Below are 22,633 nucleotides of genomic sequence, written 5' to 3' on the forward strand. Positions count from 1 at the left end.
AAACAGACCGACATGTAAAATAAAAATGTTTTGGTGTAATAATGCTGCATTTTGTATTTCTGTCTTTGGCCTGGGATTAGTAACTTCCTGGTCTTAGTCTTTGTCTGACATCTGAAAATCTCAATGAGCTTTAGAGCATCTGTTTGTCTTTGAGGGAGCCAATGGAGGTGTTTTCTATCCTGCTTTTAATCTTTCATTGAACTGAAGAGTTAAATGGACAGTCTCACTATTCCTCTAAATAGGTCAGTAAGATGATCCCACTTCTATATATACATAGTCGCTCTTGCCAAGTTATTCACTTAACATGAATAATCAGAAGAGCACAAGGCATCATGGGCCTGCTCTGAAACCAGTTTTGATGGCTGCAGCCTTATCCATGGAGTCAAATAACCTTACATCACACCATGACCCCACTGGTATTGAAATGTACAGATATAACATGCTGCCTTACGGATCAGACCACAGCTTTACAGAATAGTAATACTCTGCTCCACCACAGAGTGTCAGCAGTGCATGCCCTCACAACATGTATCCCTCCATACAATAAAAGTGAAATAAATAGTCCCTGCACAGCTGCAGACACAATCAAGTCTTTATAAAGTTTGGACATAAATGTACTTTATTGTATCTATAATCTGGTTTATTTAATGAATTAATCAACTTGTATTCATATAGCAACACGTCAAAGCGAAAGTGATGTTTGGACAGTAAAGCCTCAGATCTGGAACGTACTCTGTTATATGTTGATCTAGTGGTCTATGGTCTGTAAAGGTCGCCACTCAGTTCTTTTATCAGCATTTAGACTATTTTTTTTATTGTTAATTATTAAGATGTAATAAATTGTTTGATGACTTGTAATCAGTGAGCGCCATTATGGGATGGATCCGAAGGTGTCCATGTGACATAATTGTTAAACTTCCTTTTTTCAGGGTCTCTGCTATTGATAACAACCTACAGGGTCACATCCTCATAAATATATCTGAAGAATTCTTTGCCATGAAGTGCAGTTTACATTTTACAATTACACACATAAATTTTTCAGAGGAGAGGTGAAACGTCTTCAAGATCTTCAACCAGTCCAGTTGCCTTTGGATCAAGCTTCAAATTGACCATGACCTGGATGACTGAGAACCTACACAGACACCATTACACACACTAGTTAGAGTTTTTAAAGTCTATTTCTCATGTTTTGGATTGACTTTAACAGGGGTTGCCTTCACAATTTTCAAATGTATCCCTGTGAATGATCTGCCAGAGTTTTTCTCCTAACTTGGCAACCCACATTTTATTTTTATTAATGGCTTTTTCAATTGGCCCAATAGCTTCATTCATTCATATTACCCATGAAAGAAGCTCTCACAGCACTTTGCAGAAACTTAACAGAGAATCTATTTGAAAGTGTTGACACATTTCGAAGATTTTATTCTGAAGGTGAATTTGAACGGTGGATGATTGTATTGCCTACCTGCACTGTCATCTTTGGAACAAAGCTTTGTTGTCCTTTACCTGACTGCTTTAGATCTTATAAAGAAACCCACATTTCATTTAAATTGTGTCAAAAAATGCAAAAGAACCCTTCTCATACTTATTACAAGACTGTTTGTAAGGAGAAACTTTAAAATTAGACTACATAAGAAGTGACGTAGCCTTGAGGGTGTTATATCCATTGGTTGGATGAATGTCATTGTGATTTTGACCTTTTTGTGATTACCATGTTGACTTTCTAGAGCCATGAGGGACCATTTAAGGACAAGGGGGCTAGTGCTGGGGAGAGGAGCTAGTTGTTAGCCAACACAAAGTTATAAGTAAAAATTTGGGCAAGTGAAGTTAATGCCTTATATTTATTTATGTACATTTCATGTCTGTGCACATTGGTTGTTGCTATTGTTATTTTTTTGAATGCTCATCTTTTGCACATTATCTAGTACTTTTGTATATCTGTTTTTTTACCCTTAAATTTTGTATTTTTGTATTAATATACTTAGCTTGCACCGTGGTTCGTAGACCTAACTTAATAGGCAAGAGGAGTGCTATTAGGAAGAATGCAGGTTTGGGGCACCTTGGCGGTGTGACCCTGAGGCTATGTTCACTTTAGGGTTGTCAATAACTGTGATATGATTCTTCTAAAAATCTGATGATATAAAATACCTGTTTCAATGTAACAAAAACACGTCATGTCCTAAGCAGCAGATAGGCAACTGTGTCATTTCTTGATATACGTCACTAAAATTGCAGGACCACTCCTGTAGGCCTACATGGTCTAAAAGTCCTCTTTCGCTCACTGCAGCTATTGGTTTAAAAAAACTACTGGAAATCTGAAGTTTTTTAAAGCTTTGGTAGCCTACCACTGATTACTAATATAAATAGGTTATAACGGAAATCCTAAAACCTGGTCTCAAAAAGTACAAGAGTATCAAAATGTTTGAAGACATTAGTCCACTTTTTGTGTTTTTACCATATAGGCTATACCTGTTGTGTTTTTTTGTCGGTAATTCTAGGACTTTGTCATTTGCTAATGCCACCGTGTAGTAATCCTTCTTATGATAATAACAGGAAGCACTCGCATGAAACCACTGATGATAGAGTTGACCTATAGGCTTTATTTTCTCCCTGTGGTCTCCTGTTTATGTAAGGAGTTGATGCATGGTGTGTGTGTGTGTGTGTGTGTGTGTGTGTGTGTGTGTGTTTGTGTGTTTGCATGCGTGCGACGCAGAGAGGGGACCATTTATAGGCCTGATGTCAATAGCTATAGCTGGATAGATTCAAACCTATTGCAGTTAGTGCTTTACCACAGAGTTTACCTTTTTGGGGAAGTGAGGCCATGAAGCCGTTCATCATTGACTTCGTGTTATTATTGCGAAGAACAAAGAACCAGACAGCATTAAACCAGCCTAATCACAGTCTCTTACAGACACAAACATGAATAACACCCTCTCTCTCTCTCTCTCACACACACACACACACACACACACACACACACACACACACACATGCACAGGATTAGATAAAGTAATCCAAAACCAAACATGTGAGCCAGTAATCCAAATAATTTAGCATATGGTGGGAAAATCTGTGCATAAATTGTTAATGACAATAATATGTTGGCCGATGGTCTGATTGCGATGCAGAAGCATCATGTCTGAAAATACTTGTAGCTCCTTGTTGTATTCCGTATGTCAAGAAATTGGAATCCCTATAGGTTTTCAATCATGTTTTAACTTTTTATTTGTATATTGAGGCCTAGAGGATATGCCTTTCTTCATGATTGAAAATATAGGCTACCTAATACACATAAAAAAAGAAAACACAAGAGTCACGTGTGGTCATTATTTGTGCTCTCAATCTAAATCTAAAAATGCCAATTTAGGCTTAATAGACTAAAACACTGAACAAAAATGATTTTCACTGCTACTTCTTGCCATATTCAAAATGTACCAAGACTCATTGGTCTTAATGGAATCACAGCTTTAAAAAAATGCCAAGCTTATTCCCATTGATTTAAAATTATAACAAAGGGAATTTGTCTTCTCCCACCAGTGTCTCCTGTCCTGTCTTTATTTTTGATCCGAGCTTGCGCACTGAGCGCCTCCATTGTCTGGCCAGCAGCAGCAGCAGCAGCAGCAGCGGCGGCGGCGGAGCGGAGAGCAGCGGAGCGCCGATCTGAGCGCAGGGGAGCGGCTCACTGTGACCCCGATCTACGGGGAGAAAAGCAACCGCTGGGCTGGAGACCCCCACGGACGACGACGTCATAATTTTTTTTGGGGGGTGTAGGACAGACCGTCGTTTTGCGGCGGTCAGACAGACAGCAACAGTTGTCACGATGTCTGAGATCAGATGAGGCGAGAGCAGCGGAGTGAACATTGCGGCGCTGTTGTGATTCGGGCCGAACGTGTTGCTGCCGCGTCCTGCCTACAATGATACAGCCGTCTTAACCACCTGGGGCAGCAAGGGGAGTGTGGTGTCGCCTACATCTACGTGTCATTCTGGGCTTTCGGCGTCACTCAGCTTGTCAGCCATCCCCTGGCTGTGTCGAGGTCTGTCTGCGGGTGAGGTGAATCCAGACGTCAGGGCGGGCTCATGTTCCGCTCAGCAGGGAAACGGGCTGTTGCGTCTGCAGAGAGTCAGAGCTGACGAGCCTGCTCAGACACACGGACAGACAGGCAGGCAGGCAAGCAGGCCGAGAGACAGACAGGAGCGAGGGGAGGGGGCGACAGCCTGTTTCGGCTCTCTCGACCCTTTGCGGATCGAGCCGAGCCCCCTCCTGGTATCCACCCAGAACCCCCACCCACTTGTCTCCCTGCTTTGGATGGGGGGTAAGCAGAGCACGGCGGGGCGTCCCCGGGGTGCTTTTCCCGGTGTCTCTACTGATGACAGCGCGGTGCCACCCTCGGCCCACTTCGGCCACTACCGGCCGAGTGGCACCATGGGCCTGCGGAGTCGCTCGGTGAGCTCCGTGGCTGGGATGGGCATTGATCACAGTGCCGCCGTGCCCTTCGGCTTCTACACCCCGAGAGGGACGGACTCTGATCGAGCCGGAGGGGGGTCAGGTGGCACTACAGCCGCCCCCCACGGTACTGGCTTCCAGGACACTCGGGGCGGAGGTCACCACACGGACGGGGTACTCTATTTGGGGTCCCGGGGGTCGCTGGCTGACACCTTGCCCCTGCACATCGCACCCCGCTGGTTCAGCGCGCACAGCGGTAAGGACACCATAGGCTATTCTGCACACACACACACACACACACACACACACACACACACACACACACACACACACACACACACACACACACACACACACACACAGACTGCACGTACACACTCACGCACTGACACTCGTGAGCCAAACATTTGGATGACGCTTAAAATGTATCATCAGATGAAACTACAAATGCATTACCCCGAACATCAACTCTCACCACACTCACACACACATGGGCCTACCTATCATCGCACACACGTTGTTTACCTGCAGAGAGGAGTGTCAGCATGGCATGGTGACATGAAACGTTACTGTTATGAATGAATGTTTGGGCCCACACAAGGATGTTCTGTGTGAAAAACAATACAAAGACGAAGTTTGAGGCTTAACATGTGTATAGGGCCTATAGTTGAATATGTCCCCTTTGGGTTTCCCTCTTGTTTGAGGTTAACTGTTGGAAGGGTTTTACACATGTTATGCTATAGCTGGAAATTGGATGAACTTGGATACTGAATCACACCGCTTCAGTTTTTGAAACTCTTGACCAAACACAAGTTTGGGAAAGCAGTCACATGAAAATGCTGTTAATAGGTCATTTGATCAAATGAAAGAAATAGCTGCTTTTATGCGTACGGGGGAATTAGATTTGCAGAGCGTAACATAGCAGGGTGTGCTCTGTCTCGACTGTCAGCGTCTGCAGCGTCTGCATAGGTCACTCCTTGTTGTGTGAAATGACACTAATAAGCCTGTTGCCAAATCTGGCTGAGTCAATTAGCCCAGCGATTAGAGAGAAGGGAGGGAGGGGAAGGAAAAGAGATGGAGGAAGAAGAGCCAGGGAAGGGAGAAAAGGAAAAGAGGAAGGGAGGTAGAGGATGTAGAGAAGGGTTGAGTAAGGGTTGTTCATGCTTAATGTTGGCTTACCACTTCGCCCCACGATATGTTTCTGTGTGACTGAGCCTGTCAGACCTCCAACAACATGCACACACTTCCTCCTGTAGACACTCTGCATGTAGGTGTCCACACACATTCAAATCCTCGACCACATGGCCACAGCTGGTTCCCTTCCAATATTGCACAAATGCACACACGTCAGAAAGAAAGTCCTCAAAGTAAATCACACACACTTCCTAAGTGAACACATAAACACGCACACACACACCGCCGCAGGCTCAGTCAGGTCCCCTCTCTCTCATTACCAAAGCCCTGACCAGCTCACAGCAGGGGAATAGCAAGTCAGACGTCAACATCTCGGCTGTTTTTCCCTGCCTTCATTGCCTATATGCTATCTTGGTGTTCGTTCATATCAGTGGGAGAAGGCAACAGGGCAGATTAAAGGACATATTGATAAAGATACACATGTCATACAGAGACACCCTCAGGTAAACTATAAGGGAAAATCCAGTATGCTTATGTCTAAATCAACTTGTTTGAATCAGCAAATAAAGGACATTATTTAGCCACTTGGGTGTGGTCAGCTGTTAGCATCTGGCTGCTAACATGAGGTTAATAGCAGCAGTCAAATTACATGAAGTCACAGACAGACACAGTGCTGCTCCCCCTGGCTGGCTGGGCCAATCCAATCACGCTGTTCTGTTTCTAACTCTGATGGGGGGCACACAGGTGGGATCAGTTGGTCCCCCGATTACGCCTCCAGGAATTCATATCGACCGTGAGATGTCACTTGGGGCGCAAGTATTGTGCCTTGAACGTGCAGTCTGAATAGTGAAAAAACATGTTAACATATGAAAACAGAGTGAACCCCTGTACTGGAGGCTTTAAAAGTGGCGTTGAGAGTTGCCAGACTGTGCAAGATCAAAGATAATGTAAAAAAAAACAAAAAAAAAACAGATTGACAGCCCTTTGAGATAAGTGACAAGTGTTGGGTGAAGAACAGGACCGTGTGAGGAGGAAGAGAGCAGAACTGACAATATCTTTCCTGTTTGTGTGAGTGAAGTTGCTGATTCAATTCGTCATCCTTTTTCTCAATGGATTATGTGCGCTGTCGAGGGCTGCAGCAGGTTAGCCCACCAGATTACAGCCTAAACAAGTTTCTGATGAGGGTGGCTTACATATGCGATGCTGAAATGAAAGTTGCTCGCTCTTTTTGGGAGTTTTGCCACCTTATAATCTATCTCGACCGCTTGCTCTGACTGCTTAGCATGCTCTTGATTTCACTTCTAACTGCAGAATAAATTCTTCTCTCACTGGGGTTTTTCTGGTGGGGAAGGGATTTTTTTTTTCGAGAAACTCTGCTGCCTTAGGCTGCGTTCAAAAAAATCCTGTGTCCTCATCTATTTTAGTGGGACCACTGCGCTGGCACAGCTGGGGGGGCCACTGCAAAAAGGCTCCTGCAAGAGAACTCATGTAGTCTGTGAAGAAAAGTTCATCCTGGTTTAACTTAAGCTGCAGCACTAAGCATTGTCATCTGGGAATTGATTGTGTTTTGTAATTAAGCTCGTTTAAATATCAATGCAAGGCAGAATTGTAGCTCATACTGTAGCACTGTGTTTGATACAAAATTAAAGTGAGCAGACGTGTTAAATCTGGACTTTAAAAATTACAGACACCATGGAGTAAAGGTGTGATTTTCCAAATATGTTTCTTTCCCAATACAATACCACCTAGTCCACCCTAGTCCTGTTGATTGACTAGTAAAGCCAATAGATCAAAATGTAACTTCACCAGTTTTAACAAATGGTACCACTGGCCATATATCCTGTCTGAAACCAAATTATTGTCCTATTTGTGAAATTGTTGCAGTTTTGTCTGACATGTATAGGCTTAGAAAAGAGATTTGGGTTCAAATATTAAGTTGACACAAACAGCAGACTCCTGTAATTCTGATTTAAAAAGGTTTCCTAGCCAGAGGCGGCAAACTTTGCAGCATCAATTAACAGCCAATCACAGCTTAGTTGTACTAATCATAGCGCATAAGGTTGAATAATGCCGTTCTATATTAAGAAAAATATGCTTCCTGTGCTGTGCACAACATAATTAACATAAACAACTTTGAAACTTCCTGTAGTTCAGTATACCCTATAAACCAAACTGCCCTTAATTAGTCTTTATGATTTGAAATGCCCATTCCCCCTGCAGAGCTTTAGTAGAGGGTTTGTGGTTCATTCCCTCAACCATGCTAGTAATGTTAGTTCAGGCAACAGGGCATGTAAAAAATATGCTGGTAAAGTGAGAGAGGGTGAAAAAACAGAGCTATAGAGAAACCTCTTCCTGCCTTTTATGATGTGTCACTTTCACGTTTTGTGGTTGAGCGGTGGTACAGAAGAGACAAAGAGTGATGGTTCAGACATAAAGCATGTTTCAACATATTTCAGTCATGCAAGGAAACACTTGGGCTTATTTGAACAGCATGCAGTGTTACTTCAAAATGTTCACCCTCTGGAAATATAACTTTGGTACAGCACAAAGCAAAGAATACAAGCAACCTTAAAATTGATTGGATGTGAGATTAAAAGCCCACATCCTGTTTGTTTTTCAGTAGTTTGGTTCAATCTTTGCTGAGGAGTTTTTTAACAGAGTAGTTATTTCAAACCTTGGAGCTTTCAGTTTGAATGTCCACTTGGGAGCAAAGTCACGAGAACAAGCCCTGGTTCAGAGGGCAGTTTTTTATATACACCTGACCAAAAACAACTAGTTGTGACTGATGCAGCTGTAATCCAAACCAGCTATAGCGTGATTTGAACCAATTTGTGAAGGTTCAGCCAGTGTGAAAGCACAATCCTGTGTTTTTTATGAAGTTAATGAAAAGTCGATAAATATTTAAACATTCTTTCACAATCCATTGGAAATTCTTTTATTTAATATGATGACTAAAACTGGGATGTATCATACCTTTGAAAAAGACAGCACTCTGATCCGTAATCATGTTCATGCTGAAAGGAGGCCATTCATGGACTCTGAAAAGGATGTTTTCCGTTTTTCCAGTTTGAAGTACTTAATGCTTATTTAAGTTACGCACAACAATGAACTGTTGACTTCAGCTTCAGATATTATCGTTAATACCTCGACAATACTGTCACATAATCTCCATGCCATTATAGAAATGTTCACCTACTTAAAGGTGAGTAAATTTGCCTTAAAGGTTAATTTCTTTTGTCAAACAGTCGGTGGTTACAGCTTCATAAATGGTTGGATTTCTTTAGGGTTTGAAGTGTTCAAAAAAAGGGGCAATTTGAAGAGTCACATTTTGTTCTCGAAGCACATTTTTTAAGCTTTTTTTTTGTATTATAGACTTAACAAATAATTGATTCTGAAAATAAGTGGCATATTGAACAATATTGAAAATGGTCCTTAATTACAGCTCTATTGTGAACCATTGTTTTTATTAACAATGGGCTCGTAGATTTAATAATGCCTTTTGTGATCTTTCACAGAGCCATTTCAGAGTGTAAAGAGTTTACCCTGTAAAATATATTTTAGTGATCAGTGAACATCGCTTCCTTTTAATTTTGCCATTAATGTGTTCTGAATGTAGAGAAGGTGTTGAAAGGTTTAAAGTCATGAAGTGATGAGAACTGCATGAAGTCATTCTGAAGACACACACGATTGAACAAGCCTTTCTCGTATCTCCCTCTTATTGTACAGTCTTTGTGAGTGTGAATTTGTCATTGGCTCAGTCCCACTCATTGAAAGCAGCTGGAGAAGTTACAAGAGGCAAATTGTGGTTGTATAGCCAAAAGATCCAATGGACAAAAACTGAACTGTCATCCAAAAACAAGTACATTGCTGGATCTGTTGAGTCTGACTACACTGACAGAGCTTTTAAACAATCAATGAAAACATGTAATATACTACCTATATGAATAAGGCTTCCTGTTTGGATTGTAGAGATAAAGTCATTTTGACTGAGTCTGTTTTTCATCTATCAACATTCATTGCCATTGCTGAACAAGGCCAGACTTTCCAATGAGATTTGTGAATGGTTTCTAAGGGCAACATCTTTCAGTAGTGGTCCCAAGGATGCATAGCATAGTTTTGGAGACAAGTTAGGATGGTACACCCTGGCAGGAACATTTGATAGACTATCAATGAAAAGAGGAAGTAGTAAACACCCTTAATGTCAATGTTCAAACAGCCGTGCTTGGAGTCATCCAAAATAGCCAGCTTGTAATCCAGTGCATGTATGAAACTTTATATGTATCACGTTTGAGGTTTAACAGAAAAGGAGAGAACAAAAGCAGCAGACTTTGAGATAACAGAGTTCAGGGAGATCAGTATAAAAACTAAACTAACAAGGTCCATCAAACAGTGCAAACACAAAAAGGCGACATTCACACAAGGAGCAGAGGCAAAATAAATAACTGTAAATGAGAACAGGAAAGACGAAGACTGCACGCACACTGGGTTATTAGAGACAGGTGAAACCATTAGTGCACAAGTTATATCAATAAGGGCGGGGCACACAAGAAACAGGACAAGAGAAAACATTAAGGCAGGAAATAGAGCAACAAGAGAGGGAGGTGTGTGACACAGTAAAACAATGACAACTAAAGAAGAAAACGGCATGGCAAATGCTGCTTTCAGAAGCCTCGAAGGTTCTGACAACACACTGAAAACTCCTTTATCTACTACATCTATGAAAGTCACATGACCAATGCTAATACTAACCATTATTCAGTAGTGTGCAGCATTGACTGACATGCTAAGGGTTAGCTTTCTGACATGTAGCCTAACATTGAGGCCGTATCATTTGGAGGTTTCAAATTTCAAATTTCCAAATTAGGGTTTTATCACTTCATTGGCTCATATGTTGAATATTCCAAAACAAATGTGATCACTTGACCCAATAGCAAATCAGTCAGCAGTTTAGCTTGGAAATCACTCAGTATGTAAAAGGAAGAGGGCCAACTGATCATTTTTATCAGGTGTTCTTAGTTTGTGAATGAGTGCTTGTAAAGGCAATTTATGTGAAGTAGAAAAGTAAAAAATGTACCTCTGAAACAGAGCCAGACCAAAATATAACAAAGTATACTGTACAGATGTTACCTGTGTTCAGTGTAGAGTCCAGTAAAGTTGCAGTCTAATTGTGGAAGTATCCTTGGGCAAGACTCTGAACCCCACAATTCTCCCAATGGCATAGTGTATGGATTGGATGAGTTAATACTAAGGCTGTCAAATGATTTAATATTTGAATAGCTACATTTTACTAGTTAATTGCGAATATTGAGAAATTCCATTATTACACATTTTAAAAAATTGCTAGGCTTTTATTTAGAATTTTTGTACTGTCTTAAGCTGTGGGTACTTTACTTACTGTTTGAATTCAAGCCTGCTTTTATTTTGCTATAAAGTGAGGACCTTCTGATAGATCGAAGGTTACGACATTAACTTAAACCCCTGAGCCAATAATGTCCCAACCCTGATAGTATCAGTAAAAATGTTTTCATATATTTTGACATAAACACTTATTTACAGAATATATAAAGCAGATACTTTTTACATTTCTATTTCCATTCAAACTCCAAAATGGGCCAGGTCAGCTGATATATCAGAACTTGGACTTTTCTCGTCCAAAACCATTATCAGTGTTGGTCAATTTTAAAATCACACATCTTCAGTCAGGTTCTAATCTTAAACTAGAAGTGTTCAGAATATTCTGTCACTTTAGGGTCTCCAGTGAATGAATAATCTCCATCCTGCTCATGGATATATTGATATTTGTCTTTAAGGTAATGTGATCAGAATCCTGCTTGGTTGTTGACTGATTATCGCACAGGAACAGTCCTCAGGTGGAGCATGACTCAGGAGGTAAAACAAAGAGTAAAGGACAAATTGAGATCTTGACCACCTGATCTCTCAGTGTGGTTGCCATTGATACAGGGAGAGGCAGTTGTTGCCATACCCATCACAGTCAACGCATGAGAACACACGTGTACGCACACACATGCACGGACAAATGTGTGTGTTATTCTTAGACAAGTTCTCAGAAGGCGCTTCTCTTTGGCTGTGCTGAAGAGAAACGGCTGTCTCTGTGCTCCTCTGTAAAATGGCTGTTAATCAGACAGGCCACAGGTGTCTCTCCTCGTTCGCCCTTTGTGTGTTTGTGTGGCTGCCTGTCTGTGTTTGTGTGTGTATGTCTGTGTCTGTATTTATGAATAAGAGACGGCAGGGGAGGAGCAACAAAGGAAAACAGATTTTCAATTTAAAATTCAAGACATAGGCCAGTGATAGTGTGTGTGTGTGTGTGTTTGTGTGTTTGTGTGTGTGTGTGTGTGTGTGTGTGTGTGTGTGTGTGTGTGTGTGTGTGTGTTCATTCAGATGTAAAAAGATGCGTCTACCAAGCTAATGGTAATCAGGACACAGAACAGAAGAGCCTTGCAATTGCATTTGTAATGTAGCCTTATGCGGTCCTGCTCAAAGATTGCATCCTCTCATATACACACACACACTCACACACACACACACACACACACACACACACACACACACACACACACACACTGAAAGTCCCGCACACAGACAAAGTCACACACTCATGCAGAGAGCAAAAGCAGTCAAGTTGCCTCTCCCTCCCATCCATCTTTGGTTGGGTGCAGGTAGAGGTCAAACAAACCACGTCAGGCGCATTAAATGGCTGCTGCTTGATTCAGGGACATGAATGGGCTGGAGGATGTAGAAGTCATTCATGTTTTTACTGCATCCTTATTTTAGGCCCGTCTGCACTTCACTATACTGCTGCTGACAAAACATATGTCTGCTGACATCTTTGTGAATTCACATCTCTCCGGGAGGAATTGTAGTCTAATGTAGTGTTGTTTTTGGGATTGATGCTGGGTACCATAGCTGTACTGACAATATGAAATGATGGCGTGCATGGCTTATAAAAGGGAGTGACTGTGGCTCAGTTTGTAGAGTCGGTCGTCCCTCAACTGGAAAGTCGGGGGTTTGATCCCTGGCTCCTGCAGCCACATGTCAGATGTGTCATTGGGTAAGACACTTAACCCCAATTTGCTCCCGCTGCTTCGTTGGCGGTGTATGAATGTGTATGAATGAGATTAGTTAATACAGGAGCTTCAACCTGCCCCAGAAGCTGCTGATCATGTTTTACACCTCAATCATCCAGTCTGTTCTCTGCACCTCCATCACTGTCTGGTTTGGATCTGCAGCCAAACTGGACAGACACAGACCGCAACGGACAATGAGGACTGCAGAAGAAATCATTGGTTTCAACCTGCCCCCCCCCCCCATCCAGGACTTATACCAGTCCCGGGCCAGGAAACGTGCAGGTAGTATCACTGCAGACTCCTCACACCCTGGACACAAACTGTTCAAACTCCTCCCCTCCGGCAGGCGTTACAGAACACTGTACGCAAAAACAACCCGTCATAAGAACAGTTTCTTCCCCCAGGCTGTCACTCTGATGAATGCTAAACAGTCACAGAGTGTCAGACCTGTCGCTGTGAAATGACTCTAAACCAACCGTCACTGTGAATATACATACATTTATATATATATTATTTAATTTAAATGATTAATATACGCACACTTATTTATGTAAATACTGTAATTGACATCTTAATTGACCCATCTGTCACATAACTGCATTTTTCTTATCATGTTACTTCAGCATCCTTTGCACTATTCACCACTGCACTGTTTCATATTTAGTCATGTAAATATTAGTCTTTTCTTATTATGTTTATTGTTGATATTTAATGTTGTACCTGTACATACGAGAGCACAGTTCACCAAAGTTAAATTCCTTGTGTGTGTAAGCATACCTGGCCAATAAATCTGATTCTGATTCTGATTCTGATACTGATGAACACTATATAGCACAGCCTCTGCCATCAGTGTGTGAATGTGTAGGTGTGACCTGCGGTGTAAAAGCGCTTTGAGTAGTCAGAAGACTAAAAAAGCACTATACAAGCTCAAGTCCATTTACCATAAAAAGTATGCTACTTATTAGACATGGGCTGTATCTATTTTACCAATGTTTCTAAAATATTATACATGGTTTATGACTGTATTTGTATTAAAAACCAAAGAATAAAGGAAAGCGTATGTGCTCCTAATTGAATATATATCCTTTTGTTGCACGATAACAAGCTAGTTGCTAATTTTGCTTGGCTATAGGAAGGTACTTGGTATGTACAGTGGGGTTTTTTTGGAGACTTAAAATACCCCCAATTAAAAACAAATTTGCTAGTTTAGTGAGAATAGAGAGTTCCAGCAAAGAAAACCTCAGTAATGAGCTAGAAAAAGCTAAACTGGTTTGATCACATTTCACACAATCATTTAATGAATTCAAATTAAATAGTTTATCCTCATGACTTCAGTACAGTACCAGTACAGGTCAAAACACCCAAACTTTAAATTTCATGCTTTTTTTAAAGATTTATTTTTGGAATTGGGGTGGGGATTGACAAAGGAGCCACAGGTTGGATTCAAAACCCTGGCTTTAGTCTTCTTTTGATGACTTTTGCCTCTGTATATGGGGCACCCTCACTTACCACTAGGCTACTGGCGCCCCAAATGTCATGCTTTTAAAATGTTTATATGTATTGTGTTTTTCCAACTACTGTTCACATTTCTTAGTTTTGCTTGAACATACAAATTGATTGATTAATTGATTGAACCTGAAATGGTTGATTAGTTAATAAGTAGCCTAATCAATCACATACTATACATAGAAAACAGAAGGAGTGTGATTTTTGAGTGAATAGCCTTTATAGTGAACCAGTATCTATCCTTGCCTGTTTTAGAAAAGCTGCATGTGGATGAAGCTTGATTGATTGTGTCTTTGTTAAATCTACTTCCTGCTGAAAAAGCACAAATCATACTTACTAGAAAAATATATAATAACAGAGAGGTTGAGTAATACACACCTAATGTTTCATGATATCAGCTTGTGTTTCCTTTCTATCTCTCTCCGGGTGGTTTGGTTCTTAATTGCTTTGATTGTTCCGGGTTTTTTGTTTTTATCACATCTCCTGTCAGTGAGAAATATGGAGAGGTGGCCGGTCCGAAACGGGGTTTGAACGCCATTAAAAGATAGAGTCCCTGCAATAAATTTCCAAAAATATACAGATGTGGCAGAATGAATACGGATACAGTGAGAGACTGACAGGCTAAAGTGAATGAATCATTAAAGGACACTGACAGAGAAGAGTAAATCTCCTCATTGTGGGGGCTTGTCGCTATGATGTAACTGAAGGACAAGTCAGGGAGACTGACTGAGCAGAGAACTCAGTCACCTTTGAACACAATGTTTTATAGCCTAATAAAACAGAGATTTTCAACTAGAGGTACGTGTACTCAAGGGGGAAGCTTCAACTTATTGACGGGCGAAAGAAAGCATAAATATATATTACAAATGGATGTGTTCTTTATAAGAACCAGCTGTAGGAGTCAGTTGTTTAACCTAGAAGAAACTTCTATGAGAATGTCTAATGAGTGGTGTTGGTACAAAATGACAATTGTGGCAATAAGTTCCTGAATGCTTGGCTATATTGAGATCTCTTGCTCTCTGAGCTTTGCCAGCAGATCCAACAAAGCCCACCACGGCATAATCTCACTGTATGCTCTTCACTGACATCCTCTTTCCTTCTATTTATGGATTCTGTTTTCTGATCTGAAATGAAGGGAGTTGAGAATCCAAGGTTAAGTTATGACTAGATATCCAAGATGAAATAGCCTGTAGTTCTTTTGGGCAACCAACTATGCAATGATGATGCCACTGATAGAAGAACAAGAAATTTAGAAGTTGCACCCAAGTCACATTCACTACATCAACAACTCACTTTTTAATGCTACGTATCAGATTCACATAAAAAGAGATAAAGTCGAAAATTGTAAACAATCTCTTGAAAAATCAAGCTGCATATGTGAGTGTGAGAAAACATATAAATATGAAATGAGGAGAGAATTTATTTCACCTTAGATAACTTCTTGGAAGAGTTAGTTTAAAGTAATTTGTCAGTGGTTTTTATGGTTGGCTGACAGACACTGATTTTAATCAGTAGTAAGTGTATATATAGTAAACAATCGTTAATTATAATTTTTTTTACCTCAAACCAATGGATAACAACTGAACTAGTTTGCTAAAAGAAATGTACCAGACAAATTGTTGAACTGTAAAGGGTAAACTGTTTAGTTTGTTACATGATATGTTCACAGTGTTGAAATATCCAGCTTCAGACCTCCAAGGGACCCATGGACGGAGAAAGAAAAGAAAGAAGGGACCAAATTATTAAAGCCCGACCGATTAATCAGCCAGACGATAATATCTAACGATATAAGCGTAGGAAGTGACTATCGGTTTATTTTATACAGATATGCTCCGATATTACTAGATTTATTGACCAGTCAAATAGCATTTCATTTGAGTTTCATTGTGCGGCTACTTTCCAGTTGAGTGACCATCTTGTCTTCGTTATACTGTTTATCTTTTCCACAAGAGTTTGATAACTGCATTTGAGGGACAAATGTAATACACGTTTATATCTATGTCTATCTATACCTAAGGATTGAACTCAGATGAACGAAAGATATCGACCGATTTATCAGTATCTTCTTTTTTTCTCTTTCTAATATCGATATCGGCCCCAAAAATCCCACACCGGTCATGCCCTACAAATTATGAAAATGATTATATGAAAAGGGTATTCAAACAGAAGTACTCTTAAATTATAATGGCTTTAGACGTTTGTATGTTTTGTCATTGTACTTCATCGTCAGTGACTTAAACAGCAGTCAGGTGGAAGGTACACAGAGGTAGAAAAGCCAAGTTAATGTGGGAGACGAGAACAGGTTAGAATCGAGCCAAAGCCATACACAAAGCACAGATTTGACTGTACAACCCAGTGCTTTAGCAAACCTTTGATCTTTTTATCCATCAGTCAAGCTCTCCCCTCCGCCCGCCTGCCTGTTTATTGATGCATTCTGTCAATACAGCATCAGCGCTTAATCAATAACAGCATTTGCACTCTTTCCCTGACCAAAAAAGTTTAATCCCTGCCAACCTTGGCACCCAATTCCCCAGTAGTACCTTTTAAATGGAAATGCATTTTTAACTTAATTTCACTGACTCTTTAAACAGAATGAAACAGAAAGCAATAGATATCTGCACTGTTCAATAGCAGCCTGTGCAGATGAGTCACAGTTCTCCCAGCATCTACAACTGCTACCATCACCCAGGTCCATTTGTGGTTGTTGAACAGTAGTGATGGGTCAGTTCACGGATCAATTGTTCATTTGAACAATACTTTTAATCAGGCAAGTTTAAATCAGTTCACCACTAGCCCGGTTTGGCCTCTCTGTGGTTGGAGAGGCCGAACAGAACACATTTAAAAGTACAGGAGAGGCAGGGAGGATAAAAGGTTGGACGGTCGACACCACAAATCTGCTCAGAACGTAGTGGCAACATTTCTACATCACTCTTTTTTGTTTATATGTGACAGCCAACAGGATATTACTAAACTTAATGAAAGAATCCATGTGAACATTTCAGTAAATAAGGTTGCTATCTTCGTTCCTGTGAAATGCTTTGATTGTTGTATAGTATAGCAAAGACCAAAAGATGCAATTTAGTTGCCATGATAGAGGTCAGTTGCTCAATGTTATGTAAGTACTAAACAAACTAGTCATCCACAGTGGGGTAGAAAAACAAAAGTGCCCAACAACAAAGTATTTAGTAATTTAGTAATTTCACTTACTTTAATACGCACACTTGCAGACACACAATTATGTTTCACCTTCATAGATATATGATCAGACAGAGTTTTAATCTCTGAAACACGCACGTCCTCAGCATTGGTTTAAACCAGGTTAAAGGGTGCTGTGGACCTTTTGAAAATGCTGGGTGTAATCTGCTGCCCGCTCACCCATCTGAGGTGCAAAGCAATTACTCAAATGCCCCATTACTCTCACTATCCTGCGCTCTCTGTCTCGCTGAGCTGATGTTTGCACGCTATTGTTCTCAGATTACACGCATATAAGCAAATCTTCCACTTCTTTACACAGGTGCGCTCATTTAAACGCAAATAGTGATTAAAACAATGCTCGCTAACACTTTTTGATTTTAATTCACCAGCACTCCGCTGATTACGAGCCCTCCATCACTATCTTTAGATCTTAAATATAGGTTTTGTCTGTATTTGTGTGCATATTTAGAAGCAACACTGGTGAAGAACTAAGCTTACTTTCTGTAGAAATATTAACACCTTATATACAGAGCTGGGCACATCACATCACTGGGTCCATTAATCAGTTAGCTGTTAATTATCACAATTAAATTTTAAATTGGAAAATAATTATTGGAACATTTTTAACAGTCTGTTAAAATTAATTTCCGTTAACGACATTTTCGTTACTTGAATTCACTTTCACCAACTCAAGTCAGTTGACCTCATTTGCTCCTGACTCTCCATGAGACGAGACTCTGTTGTTATCTTCTTTTTTCAGCTGACTCTGTGTGTAATGCCGACCATGGAGGGAAAAGAGAAAGTCCCGTTTCTACTCACGCTCTCGTGGGCTAAAAAAGCCTCGGAGCAGTGAATGGAAGCTCCTCATTGGTCAAATTAGGTCAATTAAAGGGACGGAGTTCTTGAATAAGTGCAGATAATACAGCTGAACAGTGGTGGAATTTTTGAATCCATCCGTGGAACATTATGGATGTAATGTGTTTTCACATTAGATGTTTCACTGTTCCAGTCTGTTCAGGAGCTGGTGTGAGACACTTCTTCAATCTCTATAAGAAAAATGAAGTTGGCTTACAGGACAAAAACAGATTATCTAGCTAACAAATAAAAACCAGCATGATTTTATATACATTCAAAAGTACTACCATTTTTTCTCTGAATGGGCGATTTGGCATGAACACAGCTTTATTTAGTGAAAGTCCACTGATTTTCTTAAGGTTTTGATAACTTTGAAATGACGTTCAGACTCTATCTTTCCCATGCCCACTTTGTCTACTCTGACTTTGTCAAAATTAGAGCCCTACACATTCACTTAAACCCTGGTAACACACACGCTTCATAGTTTATACACATGTCTCTTGGTACAATCAAGTAAGCGGCCTCTTCTGTTGGGATTTTATCAATAAAAACAATTAAAATGTAAGTTAACTTTTGACAACATTCTATCACTTGTTTTACATGTGACGTAAGAGGCAGAAACCTCAAACTGAACCAGACTCAAAACAGCCATGGCACAATCTGAATTTTATATTTGCTTTGCACTTAAAATGAACCCTCTATGCTAAATTAAAAGTAGTGTACAATAGTGTCTATAGGCCTTCTCTGACAAATACATGGAGTCAAGTCGGAAATCAGTGAAGTGGCCCTTTAAGTACAGAAATAAACCAGCACAGATCAGCCCACACATACTTCAGCATCACACACAGACACTCAAAAAAAGGTCGCTGATGTATAATGTACACAGAGACACATAAACACAATTAGAGCGACTCCTTCCTTACAGCCGGGTGTTGTGTCTGGATTTCTCGGCTGAAGGTTTTAGGAAAGCGGAGATTGAGGGAAACATCTGTGCTGCTGAACTGGTTGCAGGATTCAAGAATATAGGTCAGCACTGCAATTTATTTCTGTGTCTTCACACACACACATACACACACACACATGCACGCACGCACACACATACACACACGCACACACACACACACACACACACACACACACACACACACACACACACACACACACACACACACACACACACACACACACACACACACACACACACACTGACTCCTAATCCTCCTTCTTTTCTTTTCTCCCTGCTAACTCAGTATACTGTGCATACACAGAGGAGGCATTTGAGGACACATATATGTATTCCGCATTCCTGTGAGGACAGAATGAGATGATGGATGATTGAGACTGTGATGCAAGCTTTAGAGATGATTTTTGTTTGTTACTGTGACAACCACATGGCTGCCATTCACTACAGCTTTTTTTGGGACACGCGCAAGCCCCACCGGAATGCTCTCACACAAACATGCACACACATACACCTCTCACCTTTGAAAAATGTCACCTCAGCACCACTATCTCCTGCAACCACACCCACACACACATACACAAAAAGGTTTTTTTTACACACATCTTTATAAAGGAAGCAGAGCATAGGGTCAGAAAAAAATAGACTGAGGAAATAATAAACGATCAGAATGACTGCCTGTGGAGACAGTGCATGTTATTGATTTTCATACTGCACCCTCTTTTAAAAGCATTTCACTATAAAGGTATAAAGGTGATCAGAGGTTGCATCAGTCATGTGGCTGCATGTCAACAACAGTATGTACTGTAATTGTAATGGGCAAGCCAATTAAAAGCAGCAGGACTCCAGCAGTCACCAAGGCAGTTGGTGGGCACAGACACTGTTGCCATGGACAGCGACTAAGTGTCGTCATGGCCGAGCAAAGAGGTTTTCTAAAGATAAACCTGTGATTTGGGCCGAGAGCAGGGCAGGGAGAGGAAGTAGCATACATACAGGCTGTAAAATAGCCAGACTACTGCAATACATCTGATGGTCTCTTTGGTTTTTATAGCAATGCCTGCAGATATTTTGAACCCTCATTTTATGTCAAAAAGCAACATTACAGCATTCAAGATTTAGTTTATATGACATATTTATTATACACATGTATACATATATAAGAAACAGCTGTTCTCTCAGACAACTGCAGTGTTACAGACAATGACAGATAAAAAGATATCTTCAAAGCTTCCTGATGAAAAATAATAACCCTAGAAATCTGTCCAGGATCACCCACTACTCACATTACAAAGGGAATTTGTCATTTTGTCTCAGAGAATCCCACAATGCATCATGATAGCACAGTTGATGGGCACCAACAAAGCAATGTAAACCATTGTTGCATTAGGGTTGGTGGAAAAACAAGAAGAAAGATCAAAATGATTTGAAACAAAGTTAGTATGAAAACAGAAAAGTTCATATCTGGTGGTATTTTATTTTTTAACTAAATCTTGAAACTGTTTTATAAAGACTGAAGGATTTTTTGCTTGGGTAAAATAATAGTTTTTCCAAATGATAATGACATGTTAATGAAACCATAGCTAAATAAATGAGTTAAGGCATGAAAGTATCATTTCAAAAATACAACATTGTTAATAATTTATATAATATATATAATATATTATATATAATGTTGTATAAATGTTCTCAGAATAGTTTTGGCCATCAGTGAAAATCATGCTGTTATTAATTATTGATCCCTAGCCAGCATGAGCTGAACCTTTTAATTGTGCGACAGCAATGACGTCCTTGAAGGCCTCAGCGATGGCAAGTTGAATCTGAGAGTTAGTTTTTTGTGCCTTTGAGCTCACTATCAAGTCCATGACAGAGAATCCCCAGGGAGTAGAGAGTTGTGATTTCAGACACTGCATAGGTACAATAATAACGTTTTGTTAATTAGTGGAGGTTCAGCATACAGTTTACGGTCATTAAATTTGTTGTTTTATTTAATGAGCAATGTAATTAGATTGTTCAGTGCAACAAAGGTCCATAGGATGCAATGTATCAAATTGCAGCTTTTATCAGTGTTGTTGAACCCCAATTTTACTTAACTATGTCTTACCAAACTTTACTACACTTCCTAGATTATCCTTATAAAACCTACGAAAGTAACACACAATAAAAAACGTTTACGTTGGCTCGTCACAATATGTGGCTTAATTTTTTTTTACAAGTTACACAAACACAACAGAAAGCGCATTCACTTTCTTTGTTACCAATTTGCAAATGTAACATATTAAGACGGATGAGTAAACACAATCCTCTCCAATCTGACCAATTATTGGTACTTAGTTTCTGTAATCGAAGTAGATTGTTTCTCTGATATAGTTTGACTCTGTGAAACATTAAGAATTGTCTCATTTTATAGTTATCACTTGCAAAATATTCCATTTAAGTGTTAAAATTGGCCAAAAAGGGGGCGCCTAATGGTTAGTGGATGTGCCCCATGGAGGCTTAAGTCCTCCGAGCGGGCGGCCAAGGTTCGAATCCAACCTGTGGCTTCATTTCCCACTCTCTCTCTCTCTCTCTTTCTGACTCTATCCACTGTCCTGTCTTTAAATATAAACACAAAAAAAGCCCAAAAATATTTAAAAAAAAATAAACAATTGCCAAGAAAACATTTTATAAATTGCATTGTTACTGAGTCTCGTGATTTTTGCTTCTGCTATATGAATGAATTGTTGCTGTTTTATGGTGGTAAAGTGGCTTAAAACGACAGATTTTAATCAAATGGGCTGCTTCTGAAATGATACTAATTAGAGCAGAGTGACTGAACTAACACTGCATAGATGTGGCCTGTAAAAATAAAAAAAACAAACAGCCAAGAGTGCCAAGTGTAAACTCCAAAAGTGGATCTGACAGGAACTGCAGGGATGGGTTATGATTATTTGATTTCTTTTCATTATGAATATCTCATTTCACATCGATCAAAGCCAGTTGTTTTTTTGTTCAATTAAAATATTGATAAGAGCAGAAGAATGTAGAACGTGTGCAAACACTTCCACAAACACACGCTCACGTGCCAAACAGACAGGGGCGACAGAGCAACATTTAGTAGAAATGAATAGAGGAAGATGAAGACTTCTGATGTCACTGATAAAACTTCTGAACATTTTGAGCACTTGTTCCGGCGTATAAACACGATACGACACATTACAGCAGTCACAGATTTGAAAACCTATTACCATGATATCAACAGAGAAACAAAAGTCAGATGACAATCGGCATTATGTTTGGCATAATGTCATGTTTGTAAAGTAAGATGCTACGTGTGGTTGTGCAGCTCAAACAAAAAAATCTGAAGATGGATCTATAAATCTAAAGTCATTTTCACATATACACTCCTTAATTTATCTGGATTATTTTGGGAGGACTGCTCCGGATATTCTGAAAAGTTCACACATACACCCCTTC

General features: G+C 40.1%; 1 protein-coding gene across 1 annotated transcript in view; it reads left to right on the forward strand.

The window, feature by feature from the left end:
* Window positions 1-3,610: 3,610 nt before the first annotated feature.
* Window positions 3,611-22,633, forward strand: part of znrf1 (zinc and ring finger 1) — a 61,862-nt gene continuing 42,839 nt past the window's right edge. Inside the window, exon 1 of the mRNA XM_061036316.1 lies at window positions 3,611-4,700. Within this exon, the coding sequence (XP_060892299.1) occupies window positions 4,307-4,700 (394 nt within the window). The 5' untranslated portion in view covers window positions 3,611-4,306. The remainder of the gene's footprint in view (window positions 4,701-22,633) is intronic.

The sequence above is a fragment of the Labrus mixtus genome, chromosome 4 (genome assembly GCF_963584025.1).
Source record: "Labrus mixtus chromosome 4, fLabMix1.1, whole genome shotgun sequence".
Lineage (NCBI taxonomy): Eukaryota > Metazoa > Chordata > Actinopteri > Labriformes > Labridae > Labrus > Labrus mixtus.